At 49.2% G+C, this 19641-nt stretch overlaps 1 protein-coding gene across 1 annotated transcript in view; it reads left to right on the forward strand.

Moving 5' to 3' along the window:
- Nucleotides 1–18035, forward strand: part of WNT3A (Wnt family member 3A) — a 98069-nt gene extending 80034 nt beyond the window's left edge. Inside the window, exons 3-4 of the mRNA XM_066553473.1 lie at nucleotides 14059–14324; nucleotides 17556–18035. Coding sequence (XP_066409570.1) covers nucleotides 14059–14324; nucleotides 17556–18035 — 746 coding nt within the window. The remainder of the gene's footprint in view (nucleotides 1–14058; nucleotides 14325–17555) is intronic.
- The last annotated feature ends 1606 nt before the right edge of the window (nucleotides 18036–19641 follow it).

A 19641-nucleotide genomic window follows, 5' to 3' on the forward strand; every position in this document is an offset into this window, starting at 1 on the left:
TGTTTGGGATTAGAAAGTGGGAAGACAATGGTGGCTCTCCATCTCACAGGTGGGCAGCTGGGGCAGAGGAGCTGTTTGAAAGTTGTGTTTTGTAGGACTGAGCCCCTTCTCCCTTAGGGGCCGCAAATCCAGCCTCCAAACCATGCTTCCTCTCACGAGCTATTTATAAAAAGTGGCTTTTGTGCTGTGGGAGCTACATCAAATTTTTCTGCTTCCCCAACTGGGTGAAACTGAAACCCACAGGAAAAAAAAAAAAAAAACAAAAACCAAAAAAAATACCCCAAAAAGCCCCAGAAAACCAGATTGCCCAAGCCTGCTGCAGGGAGGTGAGCAGCTCCTCCAGCACCCAGACCCCCTCCCTTCTCCAAATGGAGCCTGCAAAGCAAAAATTTCTGCAAGCCGAAAAATTGCTTAATTGCCTCAAATTGATTCCATGGTTTTATTAAGATATTTTCCCAGCTCTATTATGGTTAATTATTTGTATTACAGTAGACTCTGAGGCCCCAAGCAGAGATCAGGGCCCCATTGTGCTAAATAGTGTACAAGCACTTAATAACAGAACCATTCCTTGCCCCAGATAGCTTGCAATTATGTGGGGAGCTGCAGTGGAAACACACCACAGCTCATGTGAGCACCTTTTAGGAGAGGTTAATGAGGATTTTGGAAGCCAAGAGGGTCCCTCACGAGAGCCTGTGCAGCCCCACTCTTCCTGCTGGGCTCCAGTGGGAAAACCTCAAAGGAGAATCTTGATGTTCAAGCAGGAGATGAGCTCCCCACCTGGCTTAAGGCTTTGTGAGGGGAATCAAGAGGGGAGAAAAGTGGGGAAAACTGAACAGGTTCCTGTGCTGCTTTCCCCTTCACACTTTTGGTTTGTGCTCAGGGACTGGGCTGCGGGAGGTTGGGAGGTTCGTGAGGGAGCTTGTTATCCTGGGGATTTCCAGCCCTGCCTTGCAGAGGCAAAGCTTTCCTCTGCTCAGGTAAATGCTGAGATCCAGCCTTGCAGGGACCCTGCTTCCTCCCAGCCCCAGTGAGGAAGTGGAGCAGAAACGCAGAAGGGGAGCCCTGTGTGTCTCCTTCTCCCTCCTCCCACCCCACCCCACTCCAAAAGTCTGTGGCTGCATCTCACCCATCATGGGAGATCTCATCTATGCAGGGATCAGCACTGGGGGAGCTTCTCCACACTTCAAGCAGGTGGGGAGTGTTTTGAGACCTCAAAGCCTTGCTGGAGGTGATGTTTGGGGCTGGGAGTGGGACAGGTTTGGGGTGAATGGGCCCTACCCGATTTCACCTTGGCTGCTCCCAGGGATGGGGCATCCACCACCTCTTTGGACAACCTGCTCCAGTCCTTCACCACCCTCAGCATGAAAAATGACTTCCTTATGTCTGGATCCACATCTTTTTAGTTTAAAACCATTGTCCCTGTTTTAGTTCAGCAGGCCCTACTGAGAAGCTGCTGGTTCAAGCAAGGACGTTTCTTGTACTCCATGAGCTGCTGAGCTCTGGGTGACCCTCAGGGGCTGCACATCTCTGCATTGCCCGCCTCTCCCCGGGGCTGAGAGGATGTGAAAAGCAGCAAACTGTAGCCCCCAAACCAGGGGAAAATCCAATTGTTTCCAAGCTCTAAGCTCAGGTCTCAAGCAGAGCAGGAACCTCTGGAGATAACGCCGTGTCTGTGTGTGTGTGTGTGTGTGTGTGTGTGTGTAAAACGGCCTCGCCAAATCCCCCAGCTTTAGCAGGGCTTTGAAAAAGATCTGGGTGGTGATTCAAAATCCAGGTTATGACCTGTGACCTTTGGATGAGAAATTGTTGCCATTTAGGATGTGTTAGGAGGTCCATCCTTTTCATCAAATGCGTGTTTCTTCTTGCTGCGGGAGGCAATCACACCGGTATATCATTAACTCGCAGAAAAGGAGGCTGTAAAAGAAGTTGATGGGGGACCTTAGCCCACACCCTGCTGGGGTCTGCTCGGAGCACAATATCCCAGCGACCATGAGATTAAGCTAAAGAGAAAAGTGAAAATGCTTTTCACGATTCACACGCCCTTTAGATTGTTTTATTAAACCATTTGAATAGGGATTTCCCTTTCGGCCGACAACGGGGCCCGGCCAATGCATAGTTCTAGGTTGCTATGACTTAGTTGGTGCTGGCTAATCACAAGTGAGGGCAAATTTCATATAAAATATCTCGGCCCATTGTCAACCTAATGCGGCGTGACAGTGGCAGCACAAAGGGGGATTCATTCCCCCCAGCAGGTAATAAGGACGATTTGCCATACCAACCAGGCAGTCTCGAGGGGGGCTGTCAAATGCGATCAGAGCAGCGAAATGGAGCCTCGCATTCCATTCTCAGGTGGGCGAAGGAGATCCTTTTGTTCAACCATGTTGCTTCTGATAACAGAATACAATTTTTTTTTTTTTTTTTTTGCTTCCCCTGTATCCTACTGACCGTTGGGGCTGTTTTGCATGGCGCTTTTTGGGGCCTTCTTTTTCTTGCCTTATTTATTTTTTTTTTTCCCAAAGCTAGGAGGGACCCCAATGATTCTTTAACCTGGAGAATCTCACCCCAGTCCTTCCCTGCTCCTTTTCCTCCTTCCCCTTTCATTGAGAACCCTGTCCTGGCACAATGAGCACCCTGTATCTCTGCTAATCACCCCCGATTGGCACACACAGCTTCCTTTTGTCCGGAGCCTCCCAGGGATGTTGGGGAGACCAGGGGCAATTCAGGGCGGATCGAGAGGACCGTGCTGCTCCAGGACGATGGAATATTCAGGAGAAGGCATTCATGGGATGGAGGGAGGGGGGGATCAGAACGTTTCACACATGATCAAGCCAACAGAAAGACAGATAAAGCACTAAGCAGGGTAGGTAGGGAGACATACACGGCAATGATTAGATCAGCAGAGAGATAGGGCGATAGGGAGAGAGATAAGGGAGTGTTTGCTTTGCAGGTATCAGACTCGGGTAACTGATACCAGACCGTCCGGCTGATTTGCCTATCTCGGGGGTCTGGTTACCTGCGAGATCACCTGGGGTTGTTTTGACAGTGGCTAATTAGGGAGAGCATTCCAGCCTCCCAGCCACGCTGGGCTCACAGGCAGGGCAGCAGGGAGCACTGGCCCTGCTCCCAGGACACAGGGCTTGCAGGCTGCCCTGGCGTTGGGCAAGCTGGCTCTGCCTGTTCCAGGCACAGCCTGAAAGGTTTGGGGGTGCGAAAAACCTTTGGAAGTGCGAGAAAGGTTTGGAAGTGCGAGAAAAGTTTGGAAGTGCGAGAAAGGTTTGGAAGTGCGAGAAAGGTTTGGAAGTGCGAGAAAAGTTCGGAGGTTTGAGCACGACACTGGAGGTTGCAGCTCTGTTGTGCAACGAGAACCATGAGCAACCAACAGGGAGAAAGTGAAAAGAAAATGAGAATGACAGAAGGCCCCCATCAGTCAGATGTTTTGGGGAAACTTGGCCTTCAGGATTTTACAAGCTGCGCTAATCCAACCTCCTTCAATCCAACATTCCCTCTTATCTGGATCGCCTTCATGTTCCCTGGCAGGAATTGCCCATTTAATAATTTCCCTCCAATGAGCTGAATCACTGCTAATCTGATCAAATGTCTTTTTAGGGCCTTTCATCTTCCCAGGGATGTGTTGACACTAGCACAGCTGGTTCAGAGGAAACAAGAACTCAATCAGAACTCCGTTCAAAACACAGATGGGACCCAAACCTAACCTTTCCTTTCAGATATGCAAAAGTGTGGTTAACTTCTTGTTATTATGCATTTGCATAAGTCTTTGCAAATTTAGGGGCCTGATTTTTAAGTGGTTAAAAAAGCCAGGCAAAGCCTGGAGCTGGATTTTGATGAGAAACTGTGCAGAGCCAGCTGGGCACGGAGCTGGCAGGGCTCTCTGTGAGGAAGGGGACAGGCTGTGGTGTCACACAGAGCTGTGGGACAGCTCCTGGTTGGCATCACCAGGAGCTGAGGGTGGGTGCTGCAATTCTGCCAGAGCTGCAGCTGCTCTTGGAGCCACCCCCATCCCAGTCCAGGGAAAGCCTCAGTTGCCTGCAGCCCCCAAGGACTGCTGTTTTGGTGGAGTGAGCTTCCCTAGGTTTGGAGATAAAACCATTCGGGAACGCTGCTGAAGAGGAGGGGATGTGACACAAGGCAATGGCAGCAGGAGTCTGGGGAATGACTCCAGATCTTTCAGGCCAGTCTGTGGAACTGTGTGGAGACTGGAGCTGTGGATTCCCATCCCTGGAAATGGTCAGGGCTGGGCTGGATGGGGCTCTGAGTAACCTGGATTAGTGGAAGTTCTCCCTGCCCATGGCAGGGGCTTGGAAAGAAGCAATCTTGAGGTCCCTTCCCATCCAAACCGTTCTGATTCTGTAATTCTCTGACTGCAATCTCACAAAGAGATCTTTGAGGAATGCAATTAATGATCCTTCTGCATCCAAGGGATCCCAGGCAGCCATTTAGGCTCTGCTCCTGTTCAGAGGTTCCCAAGGTCTTTAGGACAAGATTGATGGGGTTTATATAACCCTGGGCACACCTTAGTGCAATGCAGAGCTGCTCTGGAACATCCTGAGCTGCTGCCAAGACCTGTAACTAGGTGAGGTGCTGGTTAGAAAGTCTCCATGCCCAAGAATAATGGAATAGTTTGGGTTGGAAGGGACATTTAAAGGTCCTCTAGTCCGACCCCTTTGCAATGAGGTGACCACAGCTCAGCCCTGGGGCAGCTCAGGGTGCTGAGGTTCTTCTGGAGGGCTCCATGGATAAACAGTGATCCCAGCAGCACTCATGGGGTACTCAGGCATCATGCAGCCCTGGCTGAGGAGAACACTCCTGTCCTTTGCCCCTCACCTGTGGAATGCTGAAATGGTGCCCAAAGCTCAGGCTGGAGAGGGTAAGATGAGCTGTCTGCCCATTGCTCTGCGGATGGGGAAACTGAGGCAGAGTTTTGGAGTCACCCATGTCCAGAGAGGCCCTTGGTGCTGTCACCAGGCTCTGATGTTCCCAAAGCCTCTGCAGGCTCCACAAGGGCTCCCTGGTGGGTCAAACAGAAATTCAGGGTCAGGGCACTTGGTGGCTGAGGCTTGGGAGTGACCCCGAGGAAAGAAACAAAAGCTTTAAAGATCTCAGAATCTCAGGATTTCTTCCTGAAGCTTTCACTTATAGGGAAGAGTTTTCCAACACAACCAGGATGAACTGGACACTGCTCATGCTGCAGAATTTGGGAATGTGCTCTGTGGAATGAGTGTCCCTCCCACCAGGAATCCTGACTCCTTTTAGAGTCCTCGTGCTGAGCACATCCAAGGGTGGAAATCCTCCATCCTAATGGGTGGAAAGCAAGCAGCAAGTGTGGGACAAGGAGCCCCTTTTTAAGGAGTAAAGGGATAACTGAGGAGGTCTGAGGTGCTGCAGATGGTGAGGATGGGTCAAGGGAAATGGGAACTCTGGAAACAAGGACCTCTCCAGAGGGAAGCTGAGGGGAGCTGGAGGCTGAGCCAGACTTATGTAAAACCCTTTAGCTGCTTTATCTGAGATGGGATCCTTTCTTGCTACAACCCAGAGGAATGTGGGGAAGCTGAAGCTCAGCTGCCTCCAAGGCTGCCAGAGCCAATATTTGGTTTCCAACGTTCCCAGTGTTTTCCCCTTGAGCACTGTCAGGGTCCCAGCAGCTGTGACACCCCTGTGATCCTCCTCCTCCTCCTCCTCCTCCTCCTCCTCCCCTGTGATGGGAACAGAGCTTGCTGCCCTCCAGCACTTGGGCACAGCCTGTGGATGGATCTGTCAGCCAGCCTGTGCCAAGGAGTTCCCTGTTCTCTGCCTTCCCCTGGTGCTGGGCCAATATTTAATAGTTCTGATTGGCAAATGATTTTCTGCTTGGGGATCATTCAAAAAAAAAAAAAAAAAAGGCTTTTAGCATTATTTTTCTTTTTCCCCACTATCACTCCTTTCCCTGAGGAGAAATATGTCCCGTGAAAATATGAACCTTCATTTCTTAGTATGGTTTAGGTTGGAAGAGACCTTTAAAGCTCATCTAGTCCAGCTCCCTGCAGTGAGCAGGGACACCTTTCCAACAGATCAGGCTTGCTCAAAGCCCCACCTGATTTCACCTTGGCTGCTTCCAGGGATGGGGCATCCACCACCTCTCTTGACAGCCTGCTCCAGTCCTTCACCATCCTCGTCATAAAAAATGACTTCCTTATGTCTGGATCCACATCTTTTTAGCTTAAAACCATTGCCCCTGTTTTAGTTCAGCAGGTCCTACTGAGGAGTCTCTCCCCAGCTTTCTTGCAAGCCACTAAAGAGCATCATGAGGTGGGAGACACCATCCCTATGTCCTGAACTCTCAGCTTTTGGCTTTCAGGGAGCTGCTGGTCAGGGAGCTGCTGATCTGCTGCAGGTCCAGCAGAGCCCAGCTGTGCTGAGGGACTGGGGTATCCTCTGCTGGAATCTGGGGCAGGCTGGGCTGCACTGCTCCTCCTGCACGTGGCTCTCAGGGCCAGCAGGCAATGCCGTTTGTGTTGGTATAAGCCAGCAGCGATGCCTCCGTGTGCTTTTGCAAATCCTGGGAGCTCTGACTCACCAGTCCCTCTGGATTTCACTCCTGCTGTTCAGAAAGCAGCTGTGCCTGCAAGGCTGTCAGAGCCTAAAGAAACTCCTTCTCCCAAGGGCCACCAGCTCCTCAACAACTGAGCAGGCTCGTTCTGTATTAATCTTTTCTGGGATTCTTCTTTTTCATCCAAAGTGATGCAGTGTGAGCTTTGATTCAAAGCCTTCTGGTTTATCTTCGTGGAGATGTTTCTGGGTGGATTCAAAGAGAGCACAGTGTGCTGAGAGCAGCTGGGTGGTGATCTTTGTACTGCAGTCAAAACCCAAATTCACAGAATTCCCAGAATGACCAGGTTGGAAGAGACCTTCAAGGTCACAGAGTCCAACCCAGCCCCAACAGCTCAACCAAACCCTGGCCCCCAGTGCCACATCCAGGCTTTGTTAAACACACCCAGGCATGGGGACTCCACCACCTCCCTGGGCAGCCATTCCAGAACTTTCTCACTCTTTCTGTGAAAAACTTTTCCCTGCTATCCAGCCTGTATTTCCCCTGGTGCAGCTCGAGGCTGTGTGCTCTGGTTGTGTCAGTGCTGCTGCAGAAAGAGCCCAGGGCCAGCTGAGCACAGGCCCCTTTCAGGAGCTGCAGAGAGTGATGGGGGCAGCCCTGAGTCTCCTTTGCTCCAGGCTGAGCACCCCCAGCTCCCTCAGGGGTCCCTCACAGGGCTTGTGCTTCACCCCACCTCAGTCTAAGGCTGGGCCTCCAAAGCTCCTCACAAATTCCTCACCACCTCCTGGGATGCCAAAGGTGCAGGAGAACTACAGGAACCAGGGAGAGTGAGCTAGGATGGGCCCCCAGTGTAAAAGGCTGGGTTGTGCTGCTCCAAATACCAGAAACACCGGGTTGTTCCCAGCTTTATTTCCAGTTTCTTAGTTCTTAGGGTTTATTTCGTTTATTTGGTCAGGTTTTTTCCATTTTAACCCAGAGTCACTGCAGTGTCGACTGTTGTGCAAATCTTAACTGACAGCTGTGGGTTTATATCCCCTGGAGCCAAGGAGGGAATTGAAACCCTCTCTAACACTCCCTGGTGCACCTAGGGACTCTGCCCTACCAGAAAGATGTTGGGAAGCCCTGGCACCTTCCACCCCTCTAAGATGGAGCTAGAGGTACTTTCTGTAGAATTTTAGCTTTGAAAAACAAAGCTCAGAGGAGCCAGCACGGCTCCTCCCCACAGCCCTGCTAAACAAACAGACCATTTCCTCTATTTCACCCCATTTGTAGCAAAATGCCTCTCCCAAGGGCACTCCAGAGGTCTGTGGTGTCAGAAATTCAGGGCTCACAGCCACAAATTTTCCAATGTCTTTCTAATCATGGAATGGAGCAGGATCCTCTCCTCAGGAGCAGACATGGCTGGGAATTCTTTCCTTTGTTGTCTAGGACATTTCTGTTCTTTTCCATGTTGTTTATACATTATCCAGCCCAAAAAGGCACTAAGTCAGTGCTTCACTCCAAGGACTCCGTTTCAAAAAGGAAAGATTTAGGGTTTCAGGAATGGAGATGGCAGGGCCCAGTGTTGCTATATAGCTGTGATAGAAAGGGATATTCAGAGAAAAATAAACCATTCTATTCGTCCTGCTGCATCACCACAGTCCATCTTGCCACATATCTGGGACACCCACCTGACCTGATCTGGGGTTAATCATTTCATCATTCAGGGAAAGACTCAGGGAGAATAAGTCACTGTCTGGGCAGAAGAACACAGGAGAGCAGTTTCCACATATCAGACAGCTGAGATATTTATGCAGTTATTCATTTGCCTTCCTCATCCCACAATCTGAGAACCCTCTGCTGGGCTCCAATCCCTTCTGCCTACAATTCTGAAGACATCACTGAATTTAGCATTGCAGGCTCCTGGGGAGATAAGCAGGATTGTCCTCAGGTGTACAGATAAGGAGGGAGAAGCACAGAGCGACTAAAGGAGTTGCCCACAGTCACATAAAACAGCCCTGTCACAGCAGGAAAGCAAATCTTGGGTCACATTTTACTTCTCAGCCAAGTGTTTTTGCATCTGAAGTGGGTTTGGTGCTGGGACAAGTGGTCAGAGAGGTTCTGCACAGGGTATTCAGGGGACGTTCATTTCCTCAGATTTCAGTCTGGGCTTCTTAGGAAACCCTTTCCAGAGAGAGAGAGACCTCTCCTTTAGAGGACACCCCTAAAGGCCCTCTGTAAGTCACTTTTTCACTGATATTCAGTCCTCCCAGAATGGAGAGGGAATTTTGGAGAAGCTGCAGATATCCAACTCTCTGGGCCCTGCAGGGAAACTCAGGGAATCAAAGGAGCTGAATGAAGCCAGAGCTTTGGTGACCAAAATAAAGTGGTTAAAATGCTCTGAAGTCAACATCCCCGTGAGATTTTGGTCCCTGCTAACCTCCTCCTGGCCAGGTGACTTTCCAGAAACTCTCTCCAAGCCCCAACCACCTCCTGCCACCAGAGCCACCCAGAGAGGGACGAGGCGACCCGACAAACACGCGGCACTTTCCTGCTATCTTCGCCAAATCTCTTGCATTTTTATATGGCACCTTAATAACCCCTCATTTCCATCACAAGTGCATGCTTTCCTCCTGCTTATCTCCATCTCCATGCTGCTCCTGCTCCATTCCTGCAGCCGCACCGCCCCCGGCTGCAACCCGGGGATGTTTTTGGGATGCTCGGGGATGCTCGGGGAAGGCAGGACATGTCCCACGGCTTTTGGGAGGTGGCAGGACGTGACTCACGCCATGGCACGGCTCCATCTGCGTCAATATTGAACCCGCTGCCTTAACTTAGGGGGGTAGGAGATGTTAAAGCCAGTGCCCTAATTTCGTGGAGTCATTAAGGGACCGGGCTGCGACTTTCTCAAGAGACAAAACTCCTCACCTCGGTGCCCCGGGGCCAGAGCTGAGCTCCTTTGCCCTGCCTGCCTGCATTCCCCAGGTAGTTACGATCAGATACAAGGCGATTTGCTTCCTGTTGTGTGCTCTTAAGTGGTGGCTGCATTTCAAAAGCAGGGGAGTGATTGAGTCCTATCCAGGCTGTAAAAGGCACCGGGCGCTTTCTGGGAAGAGCAGAGCTCGATGTAATTGGTGCTTCTTAAGGAAAATCCCATCAATACCCTCCTGGCTTTCAATGAGGGCTAAAAGCTGCGCAGAGTTTAGGGGATGGACCTGAGATTTAGGGTTTGGTGTCTACAGCCAAAGAACTGCTGGAACTGCTTGTTCGGCTGTGGCCAAGCCCTGGCAAATATGGGAATTCTCCAGGCTGTGCTGCCTGATGCTCCCTGGGGTTTGAGCTCTGCACCTGGACAGAACCATTGGACTGTAGAATCCTTAAGGTTGGAACAGACCAGCAAGGTCACTGAGCCCAGACATGATGCCAGCACTGCCACATCCACTGGTAACCCATGTTCCCAAGTGCCATATCCTTTGAATCCCTCCAGGTGACTCCACCACTCCCCTGTGCCTGACAACCCTTTCAGTGAAGAAATTTTCCCTAATATCCAACCAAAATATCCAATTTTCCCTAAAATTTCCCAAATTTTCCTTCTTGACACAACCTGAGGCCGTTCCCTCTCCTCCTGTCCCTGTTCCCTGGAGCAGAGCCCGACCCTCCTGGCTGTCCCCTCCTGTCAGGAGCTGTGCAGAGCCACAAGGGCCCCCCTGAGCCTCCTTTGCTCCAGGCTCAGCCCCTGCCCAGCTCCCTCAGCCCCTCCTGGTGCTCCAGCCCCTTCCCTGGACATGCTCCAGCCCCTCCATGTCTTTCTGGTAGCGAGGGGAACGCCCAGGGAAACACCACTGGGCTGATGGCTCCTGCTGAATCCCAACCATGGACTCCCAAGCCAAGGCCACCCCTCTCACCCCCACACAGGAGAAGTTTTCCTGCACAAACCCCACTGCTGTAGACATTTTCTTTCTGGCCCAAGCTTGGCAAGGCACAGGGGTTCTCCCCGAGGTTTGCAGACATCAGTTCAGCACCCACAGCTCCTTCCCAGGCCTGGATCATATCTCTCCTGAGCAGAGGAAAGGGTGATTCCTAAGAGATGAGAGCTGGCCTAACTAAGGAACTTTAGGGAAGCACATCATCCTTGTCCCTGAATTGGAGATACCTGGATTTGATGGATGGACCACCTTGTGGGTCAGGAATTATCTGTACGGTGGCACTGCAGCGATGCTCCTTGGGGGTTGGGGCTGGCACTGCTTGTTGGTGACAAGGACAGAGGCATCCAGGGCACCCTCAGAAGCTTTGCTGGTGACACCAGGCAGAGGGGAGGGATGGAGATGTGGCTCTGTGCAAACCTCATGAAGCTCAAGCCCAAGTGCAAGGTCCTGTGCTGGAAAGTCCCAGCTCTACAGAGACAGGGAAACTGAGAGGTGTTTTAAAAGAGTTTATTCCGTTATCAGTCTCGATGAAGGGTGAGACATAAGAGATGAAAAACTCAATGCTAATCTATCAGAAGCCAACCTATTTCCTGGTTACCTCATAAATATTACCTTATAAAGATGTACCTCATAAATATTTTTCAGCCTATTAGCTTTTGCCACACAATTCTGCTATCACCTATTATTTTAATCACCTATAATCACCTATTATTATACCCCATATGGTCTTGCTACAATGCATCTTTCACAGTTCAAATTCTCTAAAATATCTGGTCTTTTTTCAAGGCCATCTCCTGAAACTGGTTTCTTGCTCAATCTCTCTCTCAGCAATGTCATCTCCATTCCATGACCTTCCTAAGCCAGCACACCTTCACTCAGAGTTTGCACACAGATGTACAAGGCTGTGTGAGCTTTCAGTCAGGTTTTGAGAACCCTTCACAAATCCATTTCTCACAGTCCTGCACAAGGGTCAGGCCAATCCCAATCCCAGACACAGGCTGGGTGGAGAAAGGGGTGAAAGCAGCCCTGAGTAGGAAAACTGGGAATGCTGAGACCACTTGACCCTTAAGGACCTTCCAATCCAACCACTCTGTGATTTTATGGAAAGGTTTCGGGATCAGTTGGGCCACACTGAGAGGAGGTGGGAAGTGTGTCAGCCTTTCCCTGGTCAGACACTGCACCTTCCACCTCCCGACCAGATTATAATGGCATCCACCCCACCGCCTCACCTCACTGGCTTTTGTGAGGAGCCTTTCATTCTTCAGAGACTCCAGAGCTGGTCAGAAATGTTCTTGGAGACCTCATATGAACTGCTGCACCCCCAAAATTTGGTTTCTGGATCCCACCTGGACTTAGGCAAGTGCAAGATGCAGAGTCCCCAGTCCTGTGTGAACGGGACTCTCCTGTCCATGCTCCAAGCTGAGCTTTCACAATCAAGAACTGCATGGTCATCATTTGCAGGATGCTGGCATCCTCCAGGATGGCCAGATGCTGAACAAGGGTTTTTCAAAATCACACTGGGGACCTGAGGGCTCCTGCATTTTCCTTTTTTTTTTTTTTTTTTATTTTGGTTGTAGCCCTTGGTGACTTAATAATCTCCCCAAGTGCCCTGGCAAACATGTTCCAGGACATTGCTCATCCCTTCAGCCTGTAAATTCATGCACATTATGGGATTTGCATACTGTTGTGTTTGGTAGCCTTCCCAAAGCAAAGCTTGAGTTCTTGCTTAAGCCTAAAATCCAGCCAGGACTGCTCCACAGTTGTGATTGCTCCCCGAAAACATGTTGAGTTTTTTGGCTTGCTGCATTAAACTCTCTTCACATTAGCAAAGCCTGGAAGCATCTGGAAGGCAAAGATTAAGCCAAAATGCCCAGGGAAAGCTCAGATCAGCAAAATATGGTGCAGGGACAGTTTGAGTGGTTTTGGAGAAGTCAGGTGATACAAAGCTCAGTAGAAGCTTTGGTGAAGTTGCATCAACTGAAAATGTGACCTTGTGATTTTATGGATCCATTAATATTTCAATGTCTCAGTGGAATAATCTAAAAAATGTAAGAAAGAACACAATTTCTAGGATAACTGGTCTGTAAGCACAAGGTGAGTGGGGAATAATACAGGAGGTTCAGGGAGGTCAGTTATCAGAATCATTGTGCCTGCTTAGAATTGCCCCAAGGGTTTGAGAACAGCCCTGTTCATGGTAAAAATCCCATTTTTACCCTACTGGTGTTTTCTGAGGTGTGATGTTGAACTGTGGGGTCATTTCTTGTCAGTGAAGAAACCAAAACCATGGGGAGAAAGAGAAATAAATTTGATATCTTGGGGTGCTCCCCACTTGCAAAGCAGTTCGAAAAGTTTGGTTTTCATTTTGGCACAGTGTGGAAAAAGCTGTGACATCCAGGAAAACCTTCCCTGCTCCCCTTCCCTGCCCAGCTCTCCCTGGGATGGAAGGCTGTGAGGGAAGTTCTCCACAAAGACTAAAACTCCTCAGTCCTTAGCCATGACATCCCCTGGCTGATCCCACCCTCCAGCCTGAGCCCGTGGGCACAAGGGAAAGCTCATTTCCAGTCCCCCTTGGCAGGGACCTTAATTAGGCAAAGGAGGAAAACTTGGGGCAAGTGCAAGGTGCATTTTGAGTGCTGTCACTGAGTGAGAGGCACAGCCTTGGGGAAAAGAGATGGAGGGAGGGGACAAGGTTTGGTTCTCATCCTGAGGATTGAGGATGTGACCATCCTGGCATTTTCCTACCTTCCAGCCACCAGCACCTCTCCCTGTCAAGGAAGAGGAGCTTTACCTGGTGGTGGGACCATGAGGCTGTTAAGTGTAAACCTGCATTTTTTATTTTTTTTTGGGAACATACCCAAATTCTGAAGCAAAGCCCACAGCTCAGGGTCTGGCCATGTGGTGCATTGGCTGCACAGTACCATACAGAATATTCCCCTGAAATTCAGGTTTGCACAACTGTCTGTGGTGCCATGGCCCTCTCCAAAGGCCTGAGGATGACCCCAGTCAGAACTTTTTGGCTGCCCTCAGTGGCCTTGAATCAAGCCTGGTCCTGTCTGCACAGGAACTCATTTCCTAGCGAAAAACAAAGTCTTTGGAGCAGGTCCAAGCCAGACCACAGGGAAGAGGAGGATTCCCTGGCCTTCTGCCATGGCCTCCAGAGAAGGTGTTCAGAGCACCGACCAAATCCATCCTTCACTGGCCCTTCCTTGTTGTGGTGTTGTGAGGGTCCCCAGGATGAGGTGAGAGATGAGAATTGACTCTAAGTTCTTAGAAGGCCTGATTTATTATGTTATGATATGATATGATATGATATGATATTAAAAGAAAATGATATACTAAAACTATACTAAAGAAAGAGGAAGGATACATCAGAAGGCTAGAAAAGAATGAATAATAAAAACCCGTGACAGACCAGAGAGTCCAACACAGCTGGACTGGGACTAGTTACTAAGTAAAAACAATTCACATACTGGGGTGAGCAATTCTCCAAATCACATTCTAGAGGAGCAAAACATAGAGAAGCTGAGGCTTCTCATCTTGCCAGGAGAAGAAATCCCAGTGAAGGGATTTTCCATAAAATATCCCAGTGACACTTCCTCTCTCTCACAGCCACCAGGGAGTCGGCCTTCGTCCACGCCATCGCCTCCGCCGGGGTGGCTTTTGCTGTCACCAGGTCCTGCGCCGAGGGCTCGGCCACCATCTGCGGGTGTGACACGCGCCACAAGGGCTCTCCTGGCGAGGGCTGGAAGTGGGGAGGCTGCAGTGAGGACGTGGAGTTCGGCAGCATGGTGTCCCGGGAGTTCGCGGACGCGCGGGAGAACCGGCCCGACGCCCGCTCGGCCATGAACAGGCACAACAACGAGGCTGGAAGGACGGTAAGGACATTTCATTTCCTCCTTTCCTGTTGGTGTTTTCTTACCTGAGAGGATGAGTGGTGGGAGGGAATTAAGGGGGCTCAAAAGACCTAAACTGGGGCAAAATTTTTGTCACAAAATGGTAGTACCTATCCTGTGATAGCTCTAGATCGACGTGCCTGGTCTGTGAATTCCACATGAATTCACCCACACAGATGTAAGCACCTGCCTTGGAGTCAGCTGTCCAGATCTCTTTTATAGAGGATGGATCAAGGCAGGTTGAGGATGGGATTTCTTCCCATCTTACAAGGATATCTAGCCCCAGAAAATGGGATTTTTTCCCATCTTACAAGGATATCTACCCCCAGAAGATGGGATTTCATCCCAATTTAGGAAGATGTCTACCCCCAGAAGATGGGATTTGATCCCATCTTATGAGGATATCTACCCCCAGAAGTTGTGGATGCCCCATTCCTGGAAATGTCCAAGGCCAGGTTGGACAGGGCTAGCAGAAGGTGTCCCTGCCCATTCCAGGGTGGTTGGAACTGAGCAATTTTTAAGGTCCCTTCCAACCCAAATAATTCTGTGATTCCACTATTAGAGTTATTAACCCTTATTCCACTATTAGAGCTATTATTAATGTCCTAATGGTGCCTGTTCCCTTCCATTGCCTGTGGGGCACCTGAAGTTCAAGTGCAATTGTACATTCCCCTTCTCTGCAGCCTTGAGGGAGGAGAAGAGCCAGGAGAGCTTTTCCCACAACCCATCTTCTCAACCCTGTTCTTTTTCCCAGGAAATATTTAAACAAAATTAGAGGCAATAGAACTCTGGTGCCTCCTGATTAAACTTGGATCATTCCCTGAAGCTGTTTTTACTTCAAACAATCTTGGAACAAAATATGTAAAGGGAAAGAAGGCACAAAATCTGCCACATACACAATGAATCTTTTCCCTAGGTGGAATAATCCCAAAAGGGGGATATTCCTTTTTTTATTTTTTTAATCTCAAGGATAGCCCATAAATCCAGAAGAATGCAATTTGTGGGAAATCATTTGTAGAACTGAACCACAAAGCCCTTTCTAACAGAGATTATGCCACAGCTTCTCTGAGATAAGAGGGAACAGGTTAATGTGGTCTTGTCCCCAGAGCAGAAGGTCTTGCACATATCCAGGAGGACATTTGTGCACTGAGCTGTACCAAAGCCTCCACAGCTGCTGTGCTGGGACACGTCCACAGGCAGGCTGGGGTTTCCTGAGAGCTCCTGAAGTGGATACTGTGAATTCCCAGTGGTGTTATCCCACCTCACACCACAGCAGAGCTGTTGGAATACAACTTCTGAAAGGGAAATACCACCAGAAACCAAAATTGTCTGCAATGGAGATGACCACAAGCAATAATGTGGTTTCCTCCAGCTCTGGCCTAAATTATCCCAGGAACCCCCAGGGATGGGGCAGCGCTGGTGGCAGTTACTGGGATACATAGTGGGAAAAAGAGGGGTTTCCTTTAAAGTGAGAATTTGTTTTAAAGTGAGAATCCTTGTAAAAAAACAAACAAACATGGTGGTGTTTGCGGGTCTCCAGGATGAGGGGAGAGATGAGAATCTTGACTCCATGTTTCAGAAGGCTGATTTATTATTTTATGATACATATTATATTAAAAGAAAATGAGATATTAAAACTACACTAAAGAAAGAGAAAGGAGACATCAGAAGGCTAGAAAGGAATGAATAATAAAATCTTGTGACTGACCAGAGTCCCGACACAGCTGGACTGGGATTGGTCATCAAGTAGGAACAATTCATATGAGACCAATCACAGATGCCCCTGTTGCATTCCACAGCAGCAGATAATTATTGTTTACATTTCATTTCTGAGGCCTCTCAGCTTCTCAGGACGAAAAATCCTGGCAAAAGGATTTTTCATAAAATATGCCTGTGACACAAACCTCCCTGTGATCACAGGCCTGCAGAGGCCTTTTTACTCTAATTCTTGTTCCTTGACTCTGAGTTCTTCTAGGACGTTTTACAGGTGTCAGACCATGACCAGAAATCCCACAGATGTCACACCATGACCTGAAATCCCACAATTTTAGAAAGCACTGGTGTTTTCCATCCTCACCATGCCAGCACCCAAGGGACAGCTCTTCCAGGCCTCCATACCTGAGTGTTCCCAGCTAAACCTGAGCCATGGGCAATGTTTCATATCAGTTCCCACAGGAACTCCAACCCTACTGCTCCACCAGGAGTTTTGATTAAGCTCAGTGTGATTATACAAACCAAACCTTCTGCGGTTCTCTCTCCTCGTTAATTGCAGCCAGCTTTGTGGCAGGTGATACTCCATAAATAACACAGGAAAACACCTGGTGAGCACCAAGGTGCTGATTCATGGCAAATCTCTTGGACTCAGGCTGGCACTCGCCTGTTCACGTACCCAGAAATTTGCTGATCTCTCTGGAAATGCAGATTATCAAGCTGTTGCGTAAGGTTGTCTCCCACCCAGAGTACTGGAGGGCAAGACCTCTGTTTATTTAACTCATTGTATAAGAGGTAAAAACAAGTAGCAAGCTTCTGGGATCAATAATCACCCTCCCATTTATCCCAGGAGAGTGTTTTGTGTTGAAGCCTGAGCCTTTAAAATCAAAAGTAGGGCTCTTATTTTTTTTTTTTCCTTTGAAGTGATTTTAGAAAAATCATAACCCTGGCTTTAAAATAAAAACAAATCCCTTTTCAGTTTCTGAAAGTAGTCATAGCAAGACTTGAACCTTGTTTGCTTAACATATGTAAAGGATGGAGTTCTGTTCTAGATAGTTAGGACACTTCATCTTCCTTTTGTTTCCAACAGAAAAGCTGCCTTTTCCATTTATGAAGGCATTGTTTGAGTAGCTTTGTGTGTTCTTTTCTTCTCTGCCCAGATGTGTTTGAATTCTTTTCCTGTGTGACAGCACTATAATATTCCCACCTGAACATTGATAGGACAGAAGTTAATAAATCTCCTTGGTGAAAGTTTTTGGTAAATGCTTAAATTTGAGCTGAGAGTCAGAACCAGTCGCTGAAAACCATAAAGTACAGAAGTTCTATGGCTTAGACCCAGCAGTGAGGGGGAGATAAGGGGATTTTTGTTCACAAGAGTATAAATATATCTATGAAAACATCCATAATTCCTTGGAAAATCATGGCCAAGTGGCAGAATGTCATGAAGAGTTTTAATTACAGGTTAACGTCTTCCTTCTCCTTTGCCTTTCTTCTCTTTTTCAGTCCATCATTGAGCTCATGCACCTCAAGTGCAAGTGCCACGGGCTCTCGGGCAGCTGTGAAGTGAAGACCTGCTGGTGGTCCCAGCCAGACTTCAGGGTCATCGGCGACTACCTCAAGGACAAGTACGACAGCGCGTCCGAAATGGTGGTGGAGAAACACCGGGAATCCCGCGGCTGGGTGGAGACCCTGCGGCCCAAATACAACTTCTTCAAGGCCCCCACTGAGAAGGACCTGGTCTACTACGAGAACTCACCAAACTTTTGCGAGCCCAACCCCGAGACAGGCTCCTTTGGGACCCGCGACAGGATCTGCAACGTCACCTCCCACGGGATTGACGGTTGTGACCTTTTGTGCTGCGGCCGCGGGCACAACACGAGGACTGAGAAAAGGAAAGAGAAGTGTCACTGTATCTTCCACTGGTGCTGCTACGTCCGCTGCCAGGAGTGCATACGAGTCTACGACGTCCACACGTGCAAATAAATCAGGCGTAAAACCCCCCCTTGGCCGGGCTCCGTGTGGAGAAATGGATTTTCGAGCCTACTTCCTCTGAGGTTGCAGACGTGAGAGAAGTCTACTTTTTTTGATATTAAAAAGAATAAAAACTGGACAAAAAAATTTTAAAAATAAAAAGGCTAAAACTGGTTGGATAGAATAGGTCTAATGACTTCTGGGCCATCCTGAGGTACATCTGGCAGTCACACAAGTTCTGCCCCGACGCCGATGCCTCTGGAAGGAGAGCAGCTCTTTCCACCGGCCCACAACACCGGGCTGGAAAGAAGAGCATTAGCAAAAGCATGGATTTGCTCTGCTCCCACCCACCTGAAGTGACTCGTGTGATTAAGTGTCCTTTGAAAGACTTGCATCTTCCTAAGCATCTCCTTTTCCCTCAGCCAGGCAGAGGCTGTGCTGAACAGCAGCACTGAGCTTTCTGAGAGATCTCTCTGCAAACCCGAATGGCCAGATTGTGTAATATGAGCAACAGCAGCAAAAGAAATAAATGCAGATAAATTAAGGATTTTTTTAAATAGAGAACATGACTACTTCTTTGCTTTTGCCTTGGAAGCAGAGAAGTCTACAAATATTTAACAGAGCTGGAGAGTGGGCAAGCTCTTGATGTGAACTTTTTAGCGTAGTAGCTTCTGCCAGATTGGACATAGGATCCTGTGACATCTGTAGAAAGGGAAGGAGGGAGAAGAGGAGGGAGAGGAAGAGAGAAAACTGCTGATGATTTCCTGTAAACTCCCTGTTGGCACACAGGTGATGTGCACAGTACGGAAAAGTTCAGTGTCTTGTGTGTGAAGTGAAGAGGACTCTGTGTGCATTGAGAAGGACACAGTCCCACACCTGGGAATGCTGCTCCAGCTCTCCAGCCTGGCACGTGGCTCAGCCAGTGAGTCTTCCTTGGAAACACGTGGTGCAGTGAGTCTCTGGGGCTGGACACTCACTCCTGAGCACAGGACTTCCATCTCCTCAGCACCCCAGGGAAAGGATGGCAAGGGAAAGTGTTCACCCTTCCCTCCTGGTCAAGGAGGTCTGCCACCAGCAGTGGAAAGTGCACTTAGTTCTTCCACTCTCTGCACCTGATGCAGGCTTCCCAGGCACTTGGCAGCAGCCTGAGCCCACAGGTCTGTTGGGAACATGGATCTGAAGGATTCATTGTCACCCATTAATTGACATGAGGGTGAAGCGGCCCACCGCCACCACCACTCCCCACAAGCTGGAGCAGTCTCAGACTCAAGCCAAACCTTGTTCCACAGCTAATTCCCACAGCCATTCCCACCTGTAAAAGTGGCACAGATTAAAATGGACAAAACCCAGAGTGTGAGCCAGCCCAGAGTTTGGGCAAGCTTGGACACAGAGCCAAATCCCAGCTTTGCAGTGCTGGCCCATCTCTGCTGCTCACCCCTGACTGCCCATCTTTGCATGTTGCTCTGCTTCCAACTCCAGATCAGGATCACAGGTTATAGAACCAGGTCTCACCCCCTCCATCAGGAGTTCCTGCAGGGTATCAGGCATGAGCTCAGCCCACCACCTTGGTATTTACAGCACTGGAGCCCTGCTTGGGCTATTCCTGGTCAATACTGGG

The sequence above is a fragment of the Molothrus aeneus genome, chromosome 1 (genome assembly GCF_037042795.1).
Source record: "Molothrus aeneus isolate 106 chromosome 1, BPBGC_Maene_1.0, whole genome shotgun sequence".
NCBI lineage: Eukaryota > Metazoa > Chordata > Aves > Passeriformes > Icteridae > Molothrus > Molothrus aeneus.